We start from the raw sequence: 20,457 nt of genomic DNA, 5'->3' as shown, positions 1-20,457 counted from the left end.
ACGCTGTGCCTGCAGCCCAGGGCTCCAAGTCGGGCTCCCTGGCGGCGGTAGCCGGTTCTTCCCGAGCAGACGATCCTCTGCGTCCAACCCGTGCGCGGCAGCATCTCCCGGACAGCCGGGGACAAAGCGTCCAGGCCCGCCCGCCGGGCTCAGGGCCCGAGCGCTCGGCGACTTGCTGGGCTGCGGGCGCTGGGGATGCTCCCGACCTCAGGAAGGCTCCCTGGAGCCTCCTGTACCCCTATTTTCCTGGGGAACGCGGGGATGCCAGCTCCTGCCCACCGCCCTTGCCTCTGTTGTCGCCTCCCAAAGCTGGTGACTTTCCATTCCCTAGGGCACAAAGCTTGGCGTGTGGAGGTTTTGGGGAGAGGATGGACGATGGCCTCGTATCCCCAGCTTTCTCGGGTTCGAAGCCCCTTCGGCTCAGTCAATGCACGGGGTCCAGAAGGAGCTCCGGCGGTTTGGCCTGCCCCCACCGAGGACCCTGGCCCTCTCTGGGTTTGGGAGTGGGGGAGGCGGTCGCAGGCGACTTCTGGGGATTTCGCGGATCAAAGGGGGGTGCCGAAGCGTAGCCGACGCCCGCTCGACTTACGGGTGCACACCGCAGGCTGGGGGGCCCGGATCTGCACCCCCTCGGTCTCCCCCCTCCCCTGGCCCTGTCCGCTAGCCGCCACTCTTGGCAGGGAGGGAGGGGCAGCGGGAGCTGGTTTGCTGGCTAGGCGCTTCGTTTGCATTGGTCCGGGGGGGCTGAGACTGCAGCCCCCGGCCCCGTGGGCGGGGTGGGGAGGCGGGGGCCGGACGGGGGCTCAGTCTGCGCTAGCATTGGCGGAGCAGGGGACTGGGGAGGGGGGGCAGGAAGCGGGGGGGAGCGGAGCTGCGAGGGGGGGGTGTATAAATAGGGAAGGGGGGAAGTGCATCCTCGGCTGAGTGAGGGGGGGGGGCGCTCGGCACAAAGAAAGTGGAAAGTTTGCAGCGCGGGGCGGTCCGGGCCAGGGATCCGGGTGCGCACGTGCGGGGCCGGGGGCACCGGGGGCCCCCCACGCCGAGCTCGCCGTTTCTTTTTTTTTTCTGCAAGCGAGGGGGGGGGGTGTTGTTGGTATCGCCCCCTCCTTCTCCTCCCCCCAGGGGTGAAAGTGCAAGAGGAAGTGCAGCCGCTGCCATCTTTCCTCCGCTCCGAACACACGGAGCCCGGGGCCGCAACGCAGTCGCTCCGCCGCCGTCTTCGCTCAGCCCGGGAAAGGGCCCGCCCTGCCGCCGCCGCTGCCCGCCCGCTCCAGCCTTCGCTGCCGACTCCGCCCGCCAGACTCCGGGATCCGGCCCGCGCTGCCGCCCTGGTGCGCGCCCCGGCGCCGCCGCCGCCTTAGCCTTTTGTTTCCTCCGCTCCGGCGCCCCCGCCCCGGCTCGCGCTTTGCAGGGGACGCAGCGCGCGCCCCCAGCGGGCCCGGGAAAAACCGCGGCGCGCGCGCGCGCGCCTGCGCAACAGACCCCCCCTCCTCCTCCCCGCGCGCGCGCGCCCTCTTGGCTGCGCGCCGGCGCCGCCTGGCGGGCGGGAGGGGAGGTGGCAGGCGTGTTTGCGGGAGGGGCGCACCTCTTTGCTCGCGTACCCCCCCGGAGGTAGAAAGAGAAGGGGAGGCGGGCGGGCGGGCGGAGACGAGAGAAGAGTGCACGATCTGGCAGGGGTGGGGGCAGCTATGTGGGCGGTGGTGCGTCCTACCGTCTAGACAGTCCGATCCGGGCAGGGGGCGTGTGCGCTCGGCGCACCTGCGAGATTACAGAGCCCCGGGCCGGCACGTGTGGGGAGTATAGACGCGTTCGCTGCGCCCCGCTTCTCGCTGCCTAGGGGAAGGGAGTGGGGCGGGTAAGTGCCGCGGCCCGGCCTGTGGGGAGGGGGCGGCGGCCATGGAGCGAGTGAACGACGCTTCCTGCGGCCCGTCGGGCTGCTACACCTACCAGGTGAGCAGACACAGCACGGAGATGCTGCACAACCTGAACCAGCAGCGCAAAAACGGCGGGCGCTTCTGCGACGTGCTCCTGCGGGTAGGCGACGAGAGCTTCCCAGCGCACCGCGCGGTGCTGGCCGCCTGCAGCGAGTACTTTGAGTCGGTGTTCAGCGCCCAGTTGGGCGACGGCGGAGCTGCGGACGGGGGCCCCACTGACGTGGGGGGCGCGGCGGCGGCCCCGGGCGGCGGGGCTGGGGGCAGCCGGGAGCTGGAGATGCACACCATCAGCTCCAAGGTGTTTGGGGACATACTGGACTTCGCCTACACCTCCCGCATCGTGGTTCGCCTGGAGAGCTTCCCTGAGCTTATGACCGCCGCCAAGTTTCTGCTGATGAGGTCGGTCATTGAGATCTGCCAGGAAGTCATCAAACAGTCCAATGTGCAGATCCTGGTGCCCCCTGCCCGGGCCGACATCATGCTCTTTCGTCCCCCCGGGACCTCGGACTTGGGTTTCCCTTTGGACATGACCAACGGGGCAGCCTTAGCCGCCAACAGCAATGGCATCGCAGGCAGCATGCAGCCCGAGGAGGAGGCGGCGCGGGCGGCTGGTGCAGCCATTGCGAGCCAGGCCTCCCTGCCTGTGTTACCTGGGGTGGACCGCTTGCCCATGGTGGCTGGACCCCTGTCCCCCCAGCTGCTGACCTCACCCTTCCCCAATGTGGCATCCAGTGCTCCTCCCCTGACTGGCAAGCGAGGCCGGGGCCGCCCAAGGAAGGCCAACCTGCTGGACTCAATGTTCGGGTCCCCGGGGGGCCTAAGGGAGGCAGGCATCCTTCCGTGCGGCCTGTGTGGAAAGGTGTTCACTGATGCCAACCGGCTCCGGCAGCACGAGGCCCAGCATGGTGTCACCAGCCTCCAGCTGGGCTACATCGACCTTCCTCCTCCGAGGCTGGGTGAGAACGGGCTGCCCATCTCTGAGGACCCCGACGGCCCTCGAAAGAGGAGCCGGACCAGGAAGCAGGTGGCATGTGAGATCTGCGGCAAGATCTTCCGTGACGTGTACCATCTCAACCGGCACAAGCTTTCCCACTCGGGGGAGAAGCCCTACTCCTGCCCCGTGTGTGGGCTGCGGTTCAAGAGGAAGGACCGCATGTCCTACCACGTGCGCTCCCACGACGGGTCCGTGGGCAAGCCGTACACCTGCCAGAGCTGCGGGAAAGGCTTCTCCAGGTGAGGAGCGGCGCCCCGGCCCGGTGACCTGCCCCAGCCCAGCTCCTGGAGCGGCCAGCTCCTCGCCAGGTCTGGGGAGTCACTCGCCCTTGTGGGGCCGCGTCAGGTTTGGGCAGAGGGTTTTAACGACGCTGATTTTTGAGGTGCTGTGGCCACGACCAGCTTTCTCTTGCCTCGGGGGACGTTCGCTGGCTCTAGGCGGGCCCTGCTGCCTCTTCTCGGGGGCCTTGTGGGAAGGGGCCGGATCCCTCCGGCTGCAGCCGCAGCCACTGGGCCTCACCATTCTTCTCCCTGGGCTCCCTTTGTGTTTCCGGCACCAGGCGAGGGGCCCCCTCTGGGGGCGGGAGGCCGGGCTCCTCCAGCGACTTTCCCCGCTTGAATGGCTGCCGGGGGAGGGACTGAAACAAGTGCCTCTGGGACTGCGTAGGCTCCCACGCCGCTGCCGGGCCCCCACCCCCACCACTGGCGGCCCTGGGCCAAGAGACCCCAGAATTACAGGGCACGGAGCTGGGCACCCAGAGTCTTCTGAACAACGAGATCTTTGATATGCTCTGACCTGGTGGTTCCAGAGCCTACCTGAACCCACAGATCCCCTTTATGAGCACTGGAAGGAGGGGGAAGAACGGCAGGACGTCTTTTTAGATCGACTTTTTAGTGAGACTGATGAGGAACTTGCAGACTTGTCTGCCAGCAGAGGGTTGTTTTTCCTCTTAAGAGGATATTCAGAATAAAAGGCTGGTTTTAGCTTGCTTGGGCTCTGAGGGCCTTGTGTGTCTGAACACCGAGATGCAGAGAACTCCCTCAGAGGGGCCCCAGGCAGGAACCAGTCATACCGGTCAGGCAGCCTCTGCCCACCTGCTCTGTCGGGCATCTGGTTTACCAGCCCAGCTGGGGACTTAGGGCTCCATCCCTTGGCCTCTGGGGACTGAATTCCATCCGGGTGGCATTCATTGGCTGCTGTGGCGGGAGAGGCTGGGGGAGGGGAACACAGAGTTTCTAAGGGGCTTTAGTCCGGACAATGAAGCAGACATAGCCCCTCCCGGAAAGGCTGCAGCAAGGCAGCCCGGTCTCATTCTAAAGCCCTCTCCTCGGGACCTAGAAATCACGGAGTGTCTGGGGGAGGGGGCGGGCAGACAAGGTCAGAGACAAACACTCAGCTCATTCCCTCCCCCCTCTAGAGAAGACCGGGCCACAGAGGCCTGGGCCTCAGGAGCCAGGGCTGCGAGCTGACTTTCCTTTGTCGTGCAGGGGTACGGGGGAGGTCTGGCCAAGCTTGCAGCCCCTGTTCTCTGGAGGTCTTGTTCTAAAGTCTCTCTTGGTCTCTCTTTTCCAGGCCTGATCACTTGAACGGACATATCAAGCAGGTGCACACTTCTGAGCGGCCTCACAAGTGTCAGGTAGGGGCCGGGCCGGGGCAGAGAGGGAAGGCGAGCCCGCTGGAGCCCGCTGGCGTCTGAGCGGGCGGCCGGCTGACCGCCGCTGTGCACACCTCCCCCTGCCCCCTCCCCCTCGTCTGCTCTCCTTTGTTCTCCCCCGCCCCCTCCCCCCGCCGCTGATGTCCCCTCCCTTCTGGTTGCTGGGTCCTGGCTCCCACCCGTCTCTGTCTTCGCTCTGCTGCTTGGCTGTCCTCTCCTGGGGTCTGCCAGCTCCTTGGATGGTGGGCCGCAGGCCACACGTGTCGTCCTGGGGGACTGGCAGCCTGCCGAGGCCGACTTTGGTTCCGGGCGGTTCGCAGGGGCCACCATGGGCAGAAGTGGTTTCGGAAGGGCTCCTGCTGGCCCGGCCCGCACCGCTTCCTCTGTGCGCCTGGCAGCCTGACTTGGCTTGGCGCTCCGTCTGGGTCCCCCGGCAGGGGTAGGGGTGAGGAGGCAGGGCGCTGGTGCCCTCATCTCTGTCCTGAGCCACGTGTGCGCGCAGCCAAGGGCTTCTGAGAACTGGAGAGTGAGGTGGCTTCCTGTCCTGGAGAGCTCTTTGTGTAGCAGTAGGTAGGGGAGACTGAGCCAGATTCTCACCCTTGGTGTGTCTGCCTGAATGGTATCTGGGTGCCCTGGGTGCCCAGAAAACCAAGCTTCCTCTCCTGGCCATTGAGCAGTCTGTGTGGGTGGAAACCATGCCTCTCTCTTCTCCTTGGTCATCTTCCCTTTCCTGGGCCGAGTTCTCACCGTCTCAGGCGGAAGACAGTTGTGGGGTGACCCGCTTCTCTTTATCCTGTTGGTGGCAAGGAGGGAGTGCTCCGGGGAGACCGACTGGGAGGGCTGGACACGCTGCAGGAGGGATGGGGAGCCCCCGGGGGCCAGGCGTGGCGGCACTCCCGCAGGCCTCCTCTCTCTCTGACTCTCCGCCACGGAGCGCGTTCTGACACCCAGGTAGTGTGCTGAGCAGCCCGGCAGAGCAGGAGGCGCCCAACGGGCAGTGGGGGCGTGCCCGGTGGCCTGGGGGGGTAACCTGCACTCTCTGCCCTTTTTCCAGGTGTGGGTTGGGAGCAGCAGCGGCCTGCCGCCCCTGGAATCTCTTCCTAGCGACCTGCCATCATGGGACTTTGCCCAGCCTGCTTTGTGGAGGTCGTCCCATTCGGTTCCTGACACCGCCTTTTCCCTTTCTCTAAAAAAATCCTTCCCAGCCCTCGAAAACCTGGGCCCGGCACCCTCCAGCAACGCTCTCTTCTGCCCAGCCCCCCCGGGATATCTGAGGCAGGGCTGGACGGCCTCTGAGGGTGGCCGGGCCTTTACCCAGTGGCCTGTAGGCTAGCCGGGCCTCCCGAGAGGGTCTTCTGTGGTGGGAGCGGCGGTGGCGGCGGGCCGGACCTTCTGCTCCTGGGAGAGACCTACCCACCGTGCCCAGCTCCTCCTGGGTACTCGGGCTCTTCCCCAGCTCAGGGACCCCCATGTGGGGGCTGCAGGGAGCTCCTTCCTGGGCCCGCCGCGGTCTCCGTGTTTCTTTCAGCGCTCTTGGCCCTTGTTTCCCCCCTTTAGCTGACGGTACCCTGGGTGTCTGCCCTTGCCTGGAGGCCAGTGCCTCCCCTCCCGATAGCACCTCCCTGAAGCCTGCGGTTTCTGGAAGAGGGCCTGGCCTCCTCTCTTCCTACCCTGGGAGTGAGTCCTCCTCCGGCTGGCCAGCCCGAGCTGCCTGCTTCCCTTCCACTCACACAGGTCCCACTTTCCTTTCTGGCTCGTGAATTAGACGGTTGTGGTTTTGAGTGCCATTCATTAGCAGCTCTGCTCAGGAACTAGACTAACCAGTAGCTTTACTTTGGGTCATCCTGATACATGGCTTTGGGGGGCTGATAAAGCAGTTGTAGACCCTCCCCCTTGGATCCCAGTGGTGTGTCCTTTAGCCCCCTTGGGCTCTGTGGGAATAATAGGAGTGATGATAAAAGTTTTCATTCTAACATTTGAGGCTTTGTGTGTTTTGTCTTTGGTCTGTGTCGTAACGCTGACACCACAGTCTCTTGGTGTACGTGCCTGCCCTGCCCTGCCCTCCGACACACACACGCTCACAGGGCCGTGGTCCCGCCTCCAGCCCCGCAGCCAGAACCCCCCTGATGGTGACCTGGCAGGTGAAGACGTGCTGCCCCTTAGGCTTGGGCTGGCCAGCCAGGTGTGCCGGGGCTGGGTTAAACAGGGCAGGGGAGTCTGTTTTGCATGGTGTGTGTGCTGAAAGCATCGGAGGTGAAGAGACAGCTTGCTGGGAGTTGGTTCCTGGGGCCCCTGGCAGGGCTGGGCACGGCCATACCTCTCGGCCCTCCTGGTGCCAGAGAGGCATTGGTTACCGGGACTGGTGCCTCAGCCTGAGGGCAAGGGCCCTCCGAACGCGGGGACATGGAGGCTCAGCCTGGCTCTCCCTGGGGTTTCGTGATGCCCCAGCGCTGCTCATTTGCACGTGCTGTGGGCTGGACCTTCCCCCCCACAGGGAGTTCAGCCTGACACCGAGAGGCTGGAACAGCTCAGACCTCTCCCGCTGCTCCCTGTGGCCTCACTTCTCAGGGGCCGGTCGGGGGTGGTTTGGGCTGGAGGGATAACTTATTAGGAACTGAGGTGGGAATAAAGGAACTGACACCCTCCAGAAGGGGGCCTGCTGGGCCCCCACGTGTTGCCCTTAAGACTCTTCTACCCTGAGGCTGCCAGACTCAAAGGCCACCGGCGTAGGGTATGCCCTGGTGTCCCTGCTACCACTTGGGGCCCATTCCCGAACTGCTCAACCCTTGGGAGTCTGGGACTTTTGGGAGTCTGGGATGGGGAGAAATTGGCAGGGCGGGGAGGGAGCCTGGTTGGGGCTCCGGGTTGAGTGGTGACGACCAGAGGGGACTCAGCTGGGGGGCCCTACCGGTGTACCACTGGCAACAGCAGGCTGCCTACACAAGGGGCTGGGGCCAGGCGGCTGCCCCAGCACCACCAGACCGGGGTGCTGATCCTGGCACAGTGCCCCTGCCTCCTGCCCCCAGGATAGGGGCTGCCTCTGTCTTGAGTGGCCCCAGCCTGGAAGTTCTGGGCACCCCTTCTTTGAGATCCATCTCTCTCAGCCTTTCTGCTTCTTGAGTCAAGTAGCCAGGCCCTTTATGCTCGCTGTTGTCTGAACTTCTGGCAGGCCTGGACTTGGGCACTTTCTCAGTTCCTCCAGAAAACCTCTGGTTCTCCGGTCAGAGGGTCAGTGCTGGCGTAGAGAAGCCAACCGCCATTCCAGTGGGCTTTGTAACACACGGAAAGCTTTCCTATCTTTTTTCTAAGTAGCAGATTTACATTCCTAATGATGTTTGCTCAGGCTCAAGTTAGCTTTCATTCCTTGAGAGATAATCAGTGGAGGACAGGGTGGGAAACCTCAGCCTGGTCTGCGATTTCAGTTTTGCTTAGCGAATCCCCCAGACGGATAATCCACTTGCGAATAATTGAGGTTTGGTTGTCCATTATCTTTTGTTAGCAAAGTGTGACAGGCAGTGCTTATAAGGACACGTCCCAAAAGAAAGTTGGCAATGAGGTTTCTCTCTCACCTCCCTCTAGCAGCACCCTCTCCAGAGAGCACGGAAGGTGGAATCCTCAGAGTGGATTTTCTTACACCGTGGTTGCTTCCTTTTTTGAGTTGTGTTGTGTGGTGTAGACTACCCTGCCCCTCATCACGGGATGGGTGGTCCTTGGTCACTTGTCTAGCAAAGCCAGCTCTCGTCTCCTCTCCCTGAGGTGTCCACAGCACCCCTTATCCTGGTTTATAGTCTGGTGGGCCGGGTGAGGGAAGAATTCCGTTTTCCCCCCTACCAAGGCCATGAGATCAGACACCCATGATGCTTTCTGAGTCATGTGAGTGCTCAAGTTTTCCTGCACAAATCCTGTCACCGCTATCAGGACAGCCTAGCCCCCAAGGGCGCCTTTCACTAGAAGACACCTCTGCTGAGGCTGGAGGTGGTCAGAGCACCGGCTCAGGGGCCGGCTCTCAGTCCAGCTGCCCCAGGTCCTCTTGGGACCTCTGCCTGCCTGCTGGTCGGTCGCGGCGGGTGGGAACACCGCAGGGTGGCCGCGGAAGGGAGGGCCCTGGCCCCCCAGCGGCAGGGGGTCTCTTTCTTCAGTAGTTGAGCCCTCAGCTTTGTGCAGGTCACTCTCAGAACTTAGCTCCCTCATTTGTCACATGAATAAACTCACCATATGAAGGAGGTGAAAGCAGTGCAGTTGGCCCTGGAACAACGTGAAGGTTAGGAGCACTGACTCTCTGGGCGCTCAGATACACACGCACAGCTTAACAGTCGGCCTTCTGTTTACTCGAGTCTTTCTCATCCAGGCTCCTCTTCCTTGGGTTCAGCCGATCATAGGTGCTGTACCACCTATCCCAGTATTTACTAGCAAAAAAAACCCGCATATAAATGGACCCTTGCAGTTCAAACCCTTGAAAACTGTTCAAGGGTAAGCTGTATTTTATTAACATAACTTGTTCTATTCGCATCATCTGTGACATTTGTTCAAGAGATAACGAATGGCCAAGAAGAACAGAGGCGGTCCTGACACACACATCTGGGGCTGGGGTGGCCACCTCAGCGTCTTCTGTCTCCACAGCATCTCGCATGTTCGTTTCTTGCTTTGATTGTACAGTGAAGCAACAGATAGACGCTGTACGTGGAGACAGTGTTCAGATGCTTACCATAAGGCCTTGGGGTCTCAGGATCTGTTTCTGTTCAACGGAGACTGGGAGCACCTCCATTCTAGCCAGTTGATGGGGTGGCTGGTCTTCAGTAAGTTAACATTCCATCTGTGATGACCTTAAAGGTGAATGTTGCTTTCTCTTATGGTTCTCAAACAGTAAACACACACGTATGGAGAAAAGAAATGAAGTCAACCTTGACTCAAAGCTGAGACACGTGCATGGAACCAAAAATAGTTTGAAGGTCATCAGGTTGAACCCTCCTCGGGCTTTCCCGACGTTCCGTGACCTCTAGAGCTCTGTGCAGGCCCCCGCTTGGGCGGGGCGAGGGCACAGCCAGGCTCGAGGGCCACTGTGAGGTACAGCCTGCCACTAGTACCTATGAAGGCGGAGCCTGGGCCTGCCCGGCACCAGGGGCACTTGGCCAGTGCAGGCGGTGCTGTCCTGGCTGGCACCAGCCCTGGGAATTCTCCAGATGCCCCCAGGAGCCTCTGGCTCTTGGTCTCTGCTAATTTTCATATTCGCGCAGTTGACACTGTCCTTTCATGGGCTGCTTTTTCAGTGCAAATGCACAAGAATGTTATCAAGAGAAATCTCTGCTCTGTCCTGCCTTTCCTTCCCATTTCCCGGTGGCCACAACTAATGTCACTTTTGAATAAATAGTGAGTAAATGGAATTCTTTGTGTGAGGCAACCAGGGGAAACCCAGGGTGGAGAAGGTGAAGACTGTTCTATTTACATGCCAGCAGCTCTTTTGTAAATTCACTTACAGCCAGTGCAAAGAAAGTCAGTTCTTAAATGTTTAAGAATGAAAAGTGCCTCGCTCTTCGTTTTGCAGAACTCAGCCTGCCATGAAATGGGCGTGTTGGGGGCCAGTGGGAACCAGTGATCCCAGCTCAGGGGTCCTGTGGGGAAGACCATGGGGAGCAGGAGCGGCTTGCTCAGCATCTGGGCAGGAAGCTGGGCTGCCTGCCGAATTCTCTTTGTACAGGGAGTTTCTATGTTGGTCGGAAGTGCTTTGTGGCATGGTGTGCTCAACGGGGAATCAGGTATGGGTGCCAGCTTTTACCTCACCCCGTTCTCCTCTCTGCCCTCAGACCTGCAATGCTTCTTTCGCCACCCGAGACCGCCTGCGCTCCCACCTGGCCTGTCATGAAGACAAGGTGCCCTGCCAGGTATGCGGGAAGTACTTGCGGGCGGCGTACATGGCAGACCACCTGAAGAAGCACAGCGAGGGGCCCGGCAACTTCTGCAGCATCTGTAACCGAGGTAATCGCCCACTATTTCCTCACGTCGGGGGGCGGGCCTGCGCCCCGCCTCAGGCCCCACTCTGCACGGCCAGCCCTCCCGCCCCCCGCACTGAGCGGTGGGCACCTCACCCTCAGCTAGCTGTGTGCCGCCCTTTCCTTTCCCATCAACTTGGGGAGCTTGGAGTGGGGGCTCCCAGGAGGTCAGCAGGCAGGGACAGAGGAAAGAGGCGTTTCCCAGGCTTGGGGCCCATGACGCACCTGCTGCCCCGAGGGCAGGATGGATGCGCTGAACCACGGAAGTCGGTGGGAATCGTGAGACCCCCGAGAGGTAGGAGAGAGAGAGACAGACCCGCTGAGTCACAGGCATACGAGTGAAAGTCAGCAGCCAGGTAAAGAGGTCAAGTCCATAGGTGAACAAGGGCCGGAACTTTCTAGCATATGTGGTCAAAGGAATCCAGACCCGGGTAGACTGTGGCCTTGTCGAGGGCAGAACATGGCAGGTGCTCTGAGCAGGGCAGCGTGCTCGCGGCCGAGGTCAGCCTGGCTGGCGTCTGACTGTCGTGTTGGGGGAAGTCGCCTCTGCCTGGCCGGCCGGCTGCCGGAAAGCCTGAGGCTCGTGTTGTCAGAGGAGGCTGTGCCGTGTCTGCTGACGGAGTCGGCGCGGCTGTCTGGCGTGCGTGAGGCGGCTTCTGCATGGTGCGCTTGGCTTGGCTGGGAGCGGGGGACGGGGCTGCGAGTCCTGTCTCCTGGGACGCGCTGGTTCCAATGCTCCTGGAAGTCCTGTGTGTGGCTTTGCGGACGGATCACTGAGCCAGGAGGCAGGGGACCCTGGGTTTCGCCGGCCCCTCCCACCTCACCTTCCTGTGCGACCTTGAACTCTCCCTTCCCCTGTGTCTAAGGCTCAGTCTCTTCATCTCTACAAGGGGTTGGAAACACCCCTTTGCCCACGTCACAGGGCTCTTGTGAGGATCCCAGGAGACGGGGCGGGTGACTGTCCTCTGGGCCCTGCAAGCCACAGCACACTCGGGAGGCCCTCCTTTGTTGCCATGTTGGGAGAGACACAGCTTGCCGACACTCTGGTCTGGACCAGGCACAGGACCCCTGCAGTCCTTGGCCAGGGTCTCTGAATCCTGTAGAGGGTGCCTGCAGAGTAGCCAGGTATTCCTGCTGCCCTGGGTTGGGTCCGCCCCCCACCAGGACTGTGCACTCAGGGTTGCCTTGAAGGCTGCCGGATGCCGATGTGTTTACCACCAGAAAGTGCTGTGGAAGCGGGCAGGTCGGGAGGTGGTCAGAAAAGCTGCGGAGGCATCCATCCTATTTTCTGCATGTCTGTAGAGGGCAGTGGGGCTGCCCGGCTCCAGGAGGAGACAGTTCCTTGTCTGACTTCCTCCTCACGCCCCTGACGGCTTCAGGCCCGCCACACCGTGCTGCCAGCAGGCGCTCTGTCAGGGTTTCAGGGTTGACGTTCTCAGCCTGAGTCGGCATCAGAAACCAGAGGTGGGAAACCGGTGTGCGTGGAGGAGGATGCCAGCGAGGAGACTGAGATGAAGCCTGGATTATAGAGGCAGGGAGATGGGGTCCCCATAGCCCCTGGGGACCCTGCTCAGGAGGAAAGAAGAGCTGAGAGCAGCGGGGAGCAGCAGGGAACGCTGACCCAGTCAGGAGACAGCTGGTGTGGCAGAGCCAGCAACTGCTGAAAGTCAGGCTGTGTTTGCCCTGTGCTGGTGAAGAGGACTGGGCAGCTGCCACAGGCCACGTGGCCCTGGTGGGTGGAGGTGCCGGTAGAATAGAACCAGAGCCCCCCTTCCCTCAGAAAAGCTCCTGGATCTGGACTGTAAGCAAAGCAGCTTCGGGTCCCAGTGTCAGAGCAGAAGTCCTATTCCTCCAAGAAGAGAGAAGAGGGCTCTAGTCCAAACCACCCTGGGTCCTCAGAAGGAAGACAGTCTTGGTCTTCGTCAGAAGAGAAGAAGCAGGGTTCTACCTTGGACTCATTCCTTGGGCAGAAATTCCTTTCCCTCCACGAAGAGGAAGACAGTTTTTCCAGGAAGAGGATGGGCCACTGGGACACGAAGACCCTGGAATCAGATCACAGGGAGTTCTGGGCTGACCCATCAAGGCTGTGACGCAGGTGCTGCCGCAGGAGTTAGGTGGGTGTCCTTCTGTCTGCGAGGGTCCAAGCAGAGGGTCAGCCCGCCGATCAGCAGGTGAGGCTGGATCAGGTCGGTTTCCAGGTGTCTTCTGACAGCCTGCAGTCCCAGCAGTCCTTGAGCAGTCAGCTCAACCACTTACCCGTCTGCCTGCTTGCAGCCACATAGAAGACTCTTGCCCATGAAGAATGGGAGAGAGCAGATCCCACACTGGAGACAGATGATCTTGTCTTTGAGCTGGAGACACACTGGGACATGGGCTGTCCCACCTTAGAGGAGATGAGTCCCAGCAGGGGACTGCAGATGGCTGCAGAAGCCGGCTCCCTCACGTTCGAGTTGAGGCAGTCAGCCGAGCTGAACGGTGGGGATGACCTGGTGTGATAATCGCTTCGGTTTCCCTTCTTCTGAAGTTTCTGTGGCAGGCCGTGTACACGTGCGTGTATCCTGGGATGAGGGAGAGCACGCTGGGAGTCTCCCTTTGACTGAGACAACATTTGCACCCACACGTCATTGCTCCACGGGTAGAGAACACCGTCTCTCCAGCCAGAGGCGAGCACACACATTGTCACCAACGCCAGTCATGCCACCTCCTGGGCCGTGCGGACACAGACCTGCTCAGCGCCCCCTCCAGCACGGCTCAGTTGGGCGCGGCCCCACCAAGGTGTGGACCGGGAGAAAGCAGCCTCTGACCCCTGCACAGATGTGGAAGCTGTGTGCAGAGGGTTTGCCTCCAGAATGGGAATTGCACACACCAGCCAAGGACATGCTGCAGAGGCCCAGTGGCCACGTGGCGGTAAACTCTCTGCCTCTGGAGCGAGGGAGGGTAGCCCGTCGGCGACGGGGGTGTCACGGGTGTGCTCAAGCCCCATCACCCCAAACCTTGTATCACGCGGCCTCTTTGGTTCTTGGTTAGTCAGTGATGGACAAGCAGGTGAGTTTAGAATTCCAGCCAAATGTGTCTGGCTTCAAAGATGTGTTTGCAGAAAACTCAGCTTTCAACCCAGAACTTGGCTGCTGAGTTGCCGTGTGTTTAAATTCTGGGCTCTAGGTGGCAGCTGTGGATGCCGCCTACCACCCACCATGTGGCTTTGCTATAGATAGTAAGCAGTCAGCAGCTGGGGCAGCGTCAAGGGGACCCAGCCACGTGGTCCCCAGACTGTTTTCCAGGAAAACGCAGTAAGCTTTCGTTGAGCATCTGCTGTGTCCCCAGCACAGCTCTTCCCACGAGGAGAAGGTACAACAGCTCCTGGGGCTCCTTCCCACCTCTTATGTCCCTCTTGGCTGCCGTGGCCCTGTCCTGGTGTGCCGGGAGAGTGGTTCCCTCCACTTCAGAGGCCCCACAGGGATGAAGAGACAACGACTGCCTGCTGAAGCGGTGTCATCATGTCAGCAGGATAGTCTGGTATTTCTGCTGCCTGCCAGGGCGCAGGGCTGAGGGCCTCCATCCTGTGGGCCTCCCCTGCTCCTTCTGGCCACAGCCTCCCTCAAGGGAGTTTTCCTGTGGGACCCTCGGAAGCCAGTCTGGTCCCATGCTTGGCTGCAGGCAGACCATCCAGTCATAGCGCGGGACAGTGTGCTCCTGCAGGCAGGGTGGGACAGTAGCATCCTGTCCCGGAGGGTTTTCGCCAGGAGAGGAAGCCCAGTTCACCATGTCCCCCATTTCCCTCCAGAACCACAACTGCTACCATCAGGAGCACGTTTGTTAAATGAGATTCTAAAAAAACCTCCCTGCCAGTGCAGGAGACCTGGGTTTGATCCTTGGGTTGGGAAAATCCCCTGGGGGAGGACATGGCAAGTATTCCAGTATTCTTGCCTGGAGAATCCCATGGACAGAGGAGCCTGGTGGGCTACCAATCCATGGGGGTCACAGAGTCAGACACAACTGAAGCGAGTTAGCATGCACACGTGGCGGAGAAGTGCAGGAATTTAAGTGGCGGTAACTTGAGCCTGTTGCACAAAGCCCAGGGATGTTTCTGGGTCCAGGACCAAGACGCAGGGACCATTAGAGAGTCTGCCTAGTGGTGAAGGACTGTGTGATGCATGTGGTCCTTGGACTGGGTCCAGGCTCTGCCATTTAGCAGCCGTACCTGTGGCTGTGAAGCACAGCATGATACACGCAGTATGCAGGGCCTGGCATGCCTCTGTCCCTTGCTGAAGGTGACCTTTACTGAATAATAGTTCCAGCAGCATTTGAAAGCCAGGCCAATCCAAACATTTTAAAAACTAGTCTCAGGGACTTCCCTGGGGCTAGAACTTCACGCTCCCAATGCAGGGGGCGGGCCCTGGGCTCGATCCCTGGTTGGGGAACTAGATCCCATGTGCTGCAACTAAAGACCTCCCAAGCCGCAATGAAGACAGAATAAATAAACATTAAAAAAAACACCAAGTCTTGTGGACACGTTCACTGTACTCTCTGGCCACTGGCCCATTGGTTGTGGGCCCACTGCTACCCTGTGGCTGTAATTTAAGGAGAAAATGGAAGTACCCAAGGATATGTCAGCTGTTTCTGGACTGAAGGGATACCATTGGGGCACAAGGGCTGCACATGGGCCTTTTGCAAAGTTTTGGTTCCTGCTGAAGACACTTCCAGATCCATGGCTGTAGGGGGACTTGATGTCACAGCTCCTTCACGTGAAATCCCAAGTAGAGTTCCTTTGGTCCACCTGGTTCCATCTCCCAGGACTCATCGCTGCTGTGGAAGCTGATCCAAGATCCACTCTTCGCAGCCTGAGGCGTCTCAAGGCCCAAAATGACCTCTGAGCATCTGAGTGGGGCAGCTCCCAGATGGCGGGGATGCCTCTCCCCCACGATAAAGACAAGGACTGTCCCTCTTCCTTAAGTGAACCCGATGGATCCTCCAAAACCTAACCAAGACGACCATCGTGAATGAGAGATGACTGCAACCCTCCTTTTAAGACAACTTCCCATTTTCAGTGTTCCTCAGAAGGTCTAAACAGTCACTAAATCCAGTCACTCTGCAGGTGAGAACGTGAGCAGAATAGAGCTGGTCCTGACCATCAGGAGAAGGGGGACTCTGGAGGCGCTTCTCTGGAACTTCATTTTGCCTCCGACCGGTCTCTTGTGCAGATGGTTTGCCTTCGTGAGTGTTAGGCAGCTGGAGTCCCGCGGCTGCCCTGGAGTCCCTTGTGTTTTCCTGACTGTGTTTCTAGTCAGGTCCCCACAGCTGGTGTGGGTCTGTGAACCATCCGCTCAGACCACTGGCCCCCTTGAGGCACCGGGCGGTCTGGAGGCAGCGGGCCTCTGGCCCGGGCAGGAGTGGGATCTCAGGCCCCCCCTCCAGGCGGACTCCACCGCAGCCTTGCGGGGCGGGCTCTGCAGAGATGCGGGCTCTGCAGAGATGCGGGCTCTGCAGAGATGCGGACTCAGGACAGTGCCGCCGCCCTCCTGAGCCTGGTGGAGGCTCCCGTGGCTGCAGCGTTCTTGAGCCAAGGAGGGCCCCTGTTGCCAGTGCCAGCCCACGCGGCCCGAGGAGAGGCGAGGGGGAGCAGAGAGAGGTGTCTGTGTGCCGGCCGCGGATCTCATCTCCTTTTGTCTTGTTTAGGTCTCTCCTCTGCCTCCTACTTAAAGGTCCATGTTAAAACCCACCACGGTGTTCCCCTTCCCCAGGTCTCCAGGCACCAGGAGCCCATCCCGAATGGGGGAGCAGCGTTCCACTGCGCCAGGACCTATGGCAACAAAGGCAAGCGACCCCTTGCTCTGCACTTTGCTTCTCTGCGCAGACTGTGTTGTGGGGGCGCTGGGCCGGGCGTGGGGAGGCGGGAAGGCGGCCGACTTGCTGGCCGCCTCGAGGAGGCTCGAGATCCGAGTGGCAGTGGCCTCCAGGACAGAAGTCACAGTGGGGGTCTCACTGCAGGGCACTGCCGAGATCCAGCCCCCGCCTCCTCTTCCCCAGCCCTCCCCCCTCGCTCCTGGCCAGTCCCCACACCTAGAGCCCCGAGGGACGCCCTGGGCCCAGGCAGGAAGAGGAGCCCTGCATGATGAGCCTCTGGGCCTGTCCGTTGCCTGTGGCCCTTCCAGGAGGGCGTGGTGCTGCGGCTGAACGCTTTCTTCTCCTTTGAGCCTGTGGGCAGGGGGAGCCGAGGGCTGGCTTCCCCCTCGGCAGGGGCGGTTGGCTGCTGTGGGCAGCCCTTCCGTAGAGCCTCTGGCCGCGTTTGTGAGATGCATGGCGCTGACTCCGACTCGGTTTGTAGAGCTCCCTAGGCCCCACCTCCACTGGTTGATTCCGGTTGTTCCGCGGTATTTCAAGTTGTTGTTGCCTTGTGGGTGATGCCCGGGCTTGGCAGATGGCAGAGCTGGCATGCTCCACACTCCCATCACAGACCTCCCTTCCCGGCATGGCGCTCTGAACCCAGGCAGGAAGCTGCTCTTGGTGGAGGATGCCCGTGTGGGCCGGGCAGGGCAGATGAGCGAGGGCTGTCCTAAGGCCCGACTTGTCCTGGGCCCTGCGTATGGACAGCAGCCGATGGAGTTGTTCAGTTCCTTCTAAGCTGTTGTGCTTTGACCAGTTGGCCCGGAAGGCTTCTGGCAGGCGGAGGCGCGGAGGGCAGGGCGTGTGTTCGCAGCGTCGGGAGAAGGACCGGCTCAGCCTCAGCGGTCGATGGGGTCTGCCTGGGTCGAGGAGCCCACGGCTCTGGTTCTGCCTTGCTAGGGCGCAGCCAGTTTGGTGCCGAGGTGAGGTCACCGACATACCTGTTCAGCATCATTACCACAGCTGTTTTACCCGCAGAGGCACCTGAGAGGGCGCCTAGGAGTTGGGCTCTTGAGTTGTCCGGGTGGAGGCAGTGGAGGTCCCCTCTCCATACCCTTCCTTGAAGCAGGCTAAGATGGCGGTGAGCAGTACACGGGCGCCTGCGTGGAGAGTCCGCGGCGACGGAGGTCAGCGGCCCCAGGCCCTGCTGCCTCACCCCCCCGTAGGCACGCCGGGCTCCCCGACTGACCCGCTGCACTTCCGTGGGTTCTGCAGGGCGGTGGCTGGCCATCAGCTGCCCTCCACGAGTCCGTGAACTGCTGGCCCCTGGCGACCCCCTCCAAGGGGGGCATCCCCAGAGCCTGGCCTCACCCGCCCCTCTGTGTTCTGTTTCCTCCTAGAAGGCCAGAAATGCTCGCATCAGGATCCGATTGAGAGCTCCGACTCCTACGGCGACCTCTCGGACGCCAGCGACCTGAAGACGCCCGAGAAGCAGAGCACCAACGGCTCCTTCTCCTGCGACATGGCGGTCCCCAAAAACAAAATGGAGTCTGACGGCGAGAAGAAGTACCCCTGCCCCGAGTGCGGGAGCTTCTTCCGCTCCAAGTCCTACTTGAACAAACACATCCAAAAGGTGCACGTCCGCGCCCTCGGGGGCCCCCTGGGGGACCTGGGCCCCGCCCTCGGCTCGCCTTTCTCTCCCCAGCAGAACATGTCTCTCCTCGAGTCCTTCGGGTTTCAGATCGTGCAGTCCGCGTTCGCCTCGTCTCTGGTCGACCCCGAGGTCGACCAGCAGCCCCTGGGGCCCGAGGGCAAGTGAGGCAGACAGACGCTGCGTCCCTGCGGAGCCAGCCGCTGGGGACGGCTGAGAAATGCTGTGAATGCGGAGGGAAGTGGTGTCTTTGGGTTCTGTAGCTGAGAAGATTTTTACTCGTTTTTAACTAGCCCCGCTCCAGCCCTGTCACCCCCACCCCCCACCCACCCCCCAATGGTCTTTAGAAATAGATTCTCATCTGATCCTCGGCGGAAATAACCTATAAGACCCGGAATGGGATGAGGGCAGAAAACACTACACGCCGGCCTCCTGGGCGAGGCCAGGGCTGGTTTCTCCACCGGGCGGAAGCTGGAGCCCCTGGTGCTCGTCAGTTCTCAGTGGCCCCAGTCCCACACCCACACCTGGGACCTCGGGGAGTCCGGTCCCCTGCCCCCTTTCTCATATCCCTCCACAGAAGCCACAGTAGGGCCTCTACCCAGTTACACAGGGCTGATGCCCAACTGTTTTTAAGGAAGCTGGAAGCCCGCAGCAGCGTCCCGTGGACCGTGGGGGCAGTGCCCTCTGAGAGCCCCCCTGAGCTTGACCTGTGACCTGGAGGGCCCCCACCCTTTCTCTGAGCCCTACCTGAAGGCTAGCATTCTGCTACTAGGACAAGCTTAGCAATTGAGGACACTCCAACCCCAAATTCCAGGTCTTCTGTGATTTTTTTTAACCATTCAACTTGCTGTTGGGTTTTAATTCTCTAATTATTATATTATTATTATTATTTTTTAGGACCAGTCGTAGTGAATTGCTACTGAAAGCTATCCCAGGTGATACAGAGCTCTTTGTAAACCGCAGTCACACGTTAGGGTTAGGATTAAAACTTTGTTTAGGTGTACCATAATTAACTTGGCTAGTTGATTGTTTGAAGTCTATGGAAGAAATAGTTTTATGCAAAATTTTAAAAATGCCAGTCTGGTCAGGGTGGGCGGGGCTCTCTGCGCTGTTGGAGGGAGGGGGAACCAGCGAGGGTGGGCATCACGCACTGTGGTTGTATCGCGCGGGAGCAAGCCCGGGTCGACCCTGTGACACGAATTGACCTGATCAGACTGTATTAAAAACATTAGTATGTTACTCTGCCTGCTGTCCTGAGTCTGTTTTTTTCAGCTAGGAGGGTCTCTGGGCCCAGGGGATGGGCAGCCTGTGCCCCTGCACCAGGAGGCCTCTCTTCGTCATCCACTGGGAACCTACAGGTGGGTGCTTCCCTGCAGACTGGGCTGCCAGCGTCCACCCACCACCTCCCCTTTGTCTTCACTGCTCCGTGTCCCAGACCCTGAGGGCACAATGGTGCCCAGGATACACTCATGGAGCTTGAAGGGAGAGAGTCGGGTAACCAGTAAGCAGACTTAACCACAGAGTCCAGATAAACATCCAAGGTAGTAGTGACGCAGCGGAGCAGGTGCGCGCTCCAGGCCCGTCAGAGGTGGATTCCACGTGCTGGGGAGCAGCTGAGCCCGCGCGCTGCAGCCAATCATCCTGAGCCATCAGCTGCAGTCACCAAGGCCACACCCTAGCGCCGGGCGCCACAGGAGGAGCCGCTCACTGCGATGAGAAGCCTGTGCGCTGCAACTAGAGGGCAGCCCCCGCTCCCCACAGCTAGAGAAAGCCTGTGCAGCAACAAAGGCCCAGCGCGGCCAAAAGTAAATAAAGAACAATGAGTTAAAAAGGCAGAGCACAAAGGGGCAGGAAGACGGATGGAACCCTGGACATCCTGAGAAACCCCAGGGAAGAGGGAAGCCCCTGAACTCGCAGAAACAGCATCTCACCTCCAAGCAGGTGGAAAGGAAAGGCGTAACGATGGCAGGGAAATAGATACAGACCAGAAGTAAACGAGGCGCAAAGTGATTTAGACCCACATTAATATCGGTAATTACATTGTTCTGGCTTAAAAGTAAAGACTGATCTGGATTTTTTTTCCTTTTTTTTTTTTTAAATGGAAATAAGAGTTGACATGCATGATGAGAGTTTTGGGTGTACTGCATAGTGATCTGTATATCATGAAACGATCACCAGCATAAGTGCAGTAACCACCTGTCCCCAAACAAAGTTGTAATATTATTGACTGTGTTCTTTACGATGTATATTACATTCTTTGTGGCTTGTTTTATACCTGGAGGTTTGTACCTCTTAATCCCCTTCATCTATTTTGCCCCCACGTCCCATAGCTGGATTTTCTTTAAAAGCCCGAAGCATCTACATGAAATTTGGGGTAAGTTGCTGGGCTCTGTGGAGTGTGTGATGCAGGCTTT

The 20,457-nt window shown here is 60.1% G+C and overlaps 1 protein-coding gene across 5 annotated transcripts; it reads left to right on the top strand.

Moving 5' to 3' along the window:
* Positions 1 to 918: 918 nt before the first annotated feature.
* On the top strand, positions 919 to 19,282 carry PATZ1 (POZ/BTB and AT hook containing zinc finger 1). Of its 5 annotated transcripts, none has more exons than XM_069557116.1 (5): positions 953 to 3,167; positions 4,501 to 4,564; positions 10,384 to 10,555; positions 16,311 to 16,383; positions 17,793 to 19,282. In XM_069557116.1, exons 1-5 carry the CDS (start codon positions 1,897 to 1,899, stop codon positions 17,824 to 17,826), a joined length of 1,614 nt encoding a protein of 537 aa, XP_069413217.1. In that variant the 5' UTR covers positions 953 to 1,896; the 3' UTR covers positions 17,827 to 19,282. The 5 variants fall into 5 exon arrangements, with proteins under 5 accessions (XP_069413218.1, XP_069413217.1, XP_069413215.1 ...); XM_069557114.1 differs by having other exon boundaries at positions 16,246 to 16,383; positions 17,796 to 19,282; XM_069557113.1 differs by having other exon boundaries at positions 16,246 to 16,383.
* The last annotated feature ends 1,175 nt before the right edge of the window (positions 19,283 to 20,457 follow it).

Source organism: Ovis canadensis, chromosome 17 (assembly GCF_042477335.2).
Source record: "Ovis canadensis isolate MfBH-ARS-UI-01 breed Bighorn chromosome 17, ARS-UI_OviCan_v2, whole genome shotgun sequence".
In the NCBI taxonomy this organism is placed as follows: domain Eukaryota; kingdom Metazoa; phylum Chordata; class Mammalia; order Artiodactyla; family Bovidae; genus Ovis; species Ovis canadensis.
The sequence above is the reverse complement of the archived record's forward strand: the minus strand, read 5'-3'. Positions and strand labels throughout refer to the sequence as shown.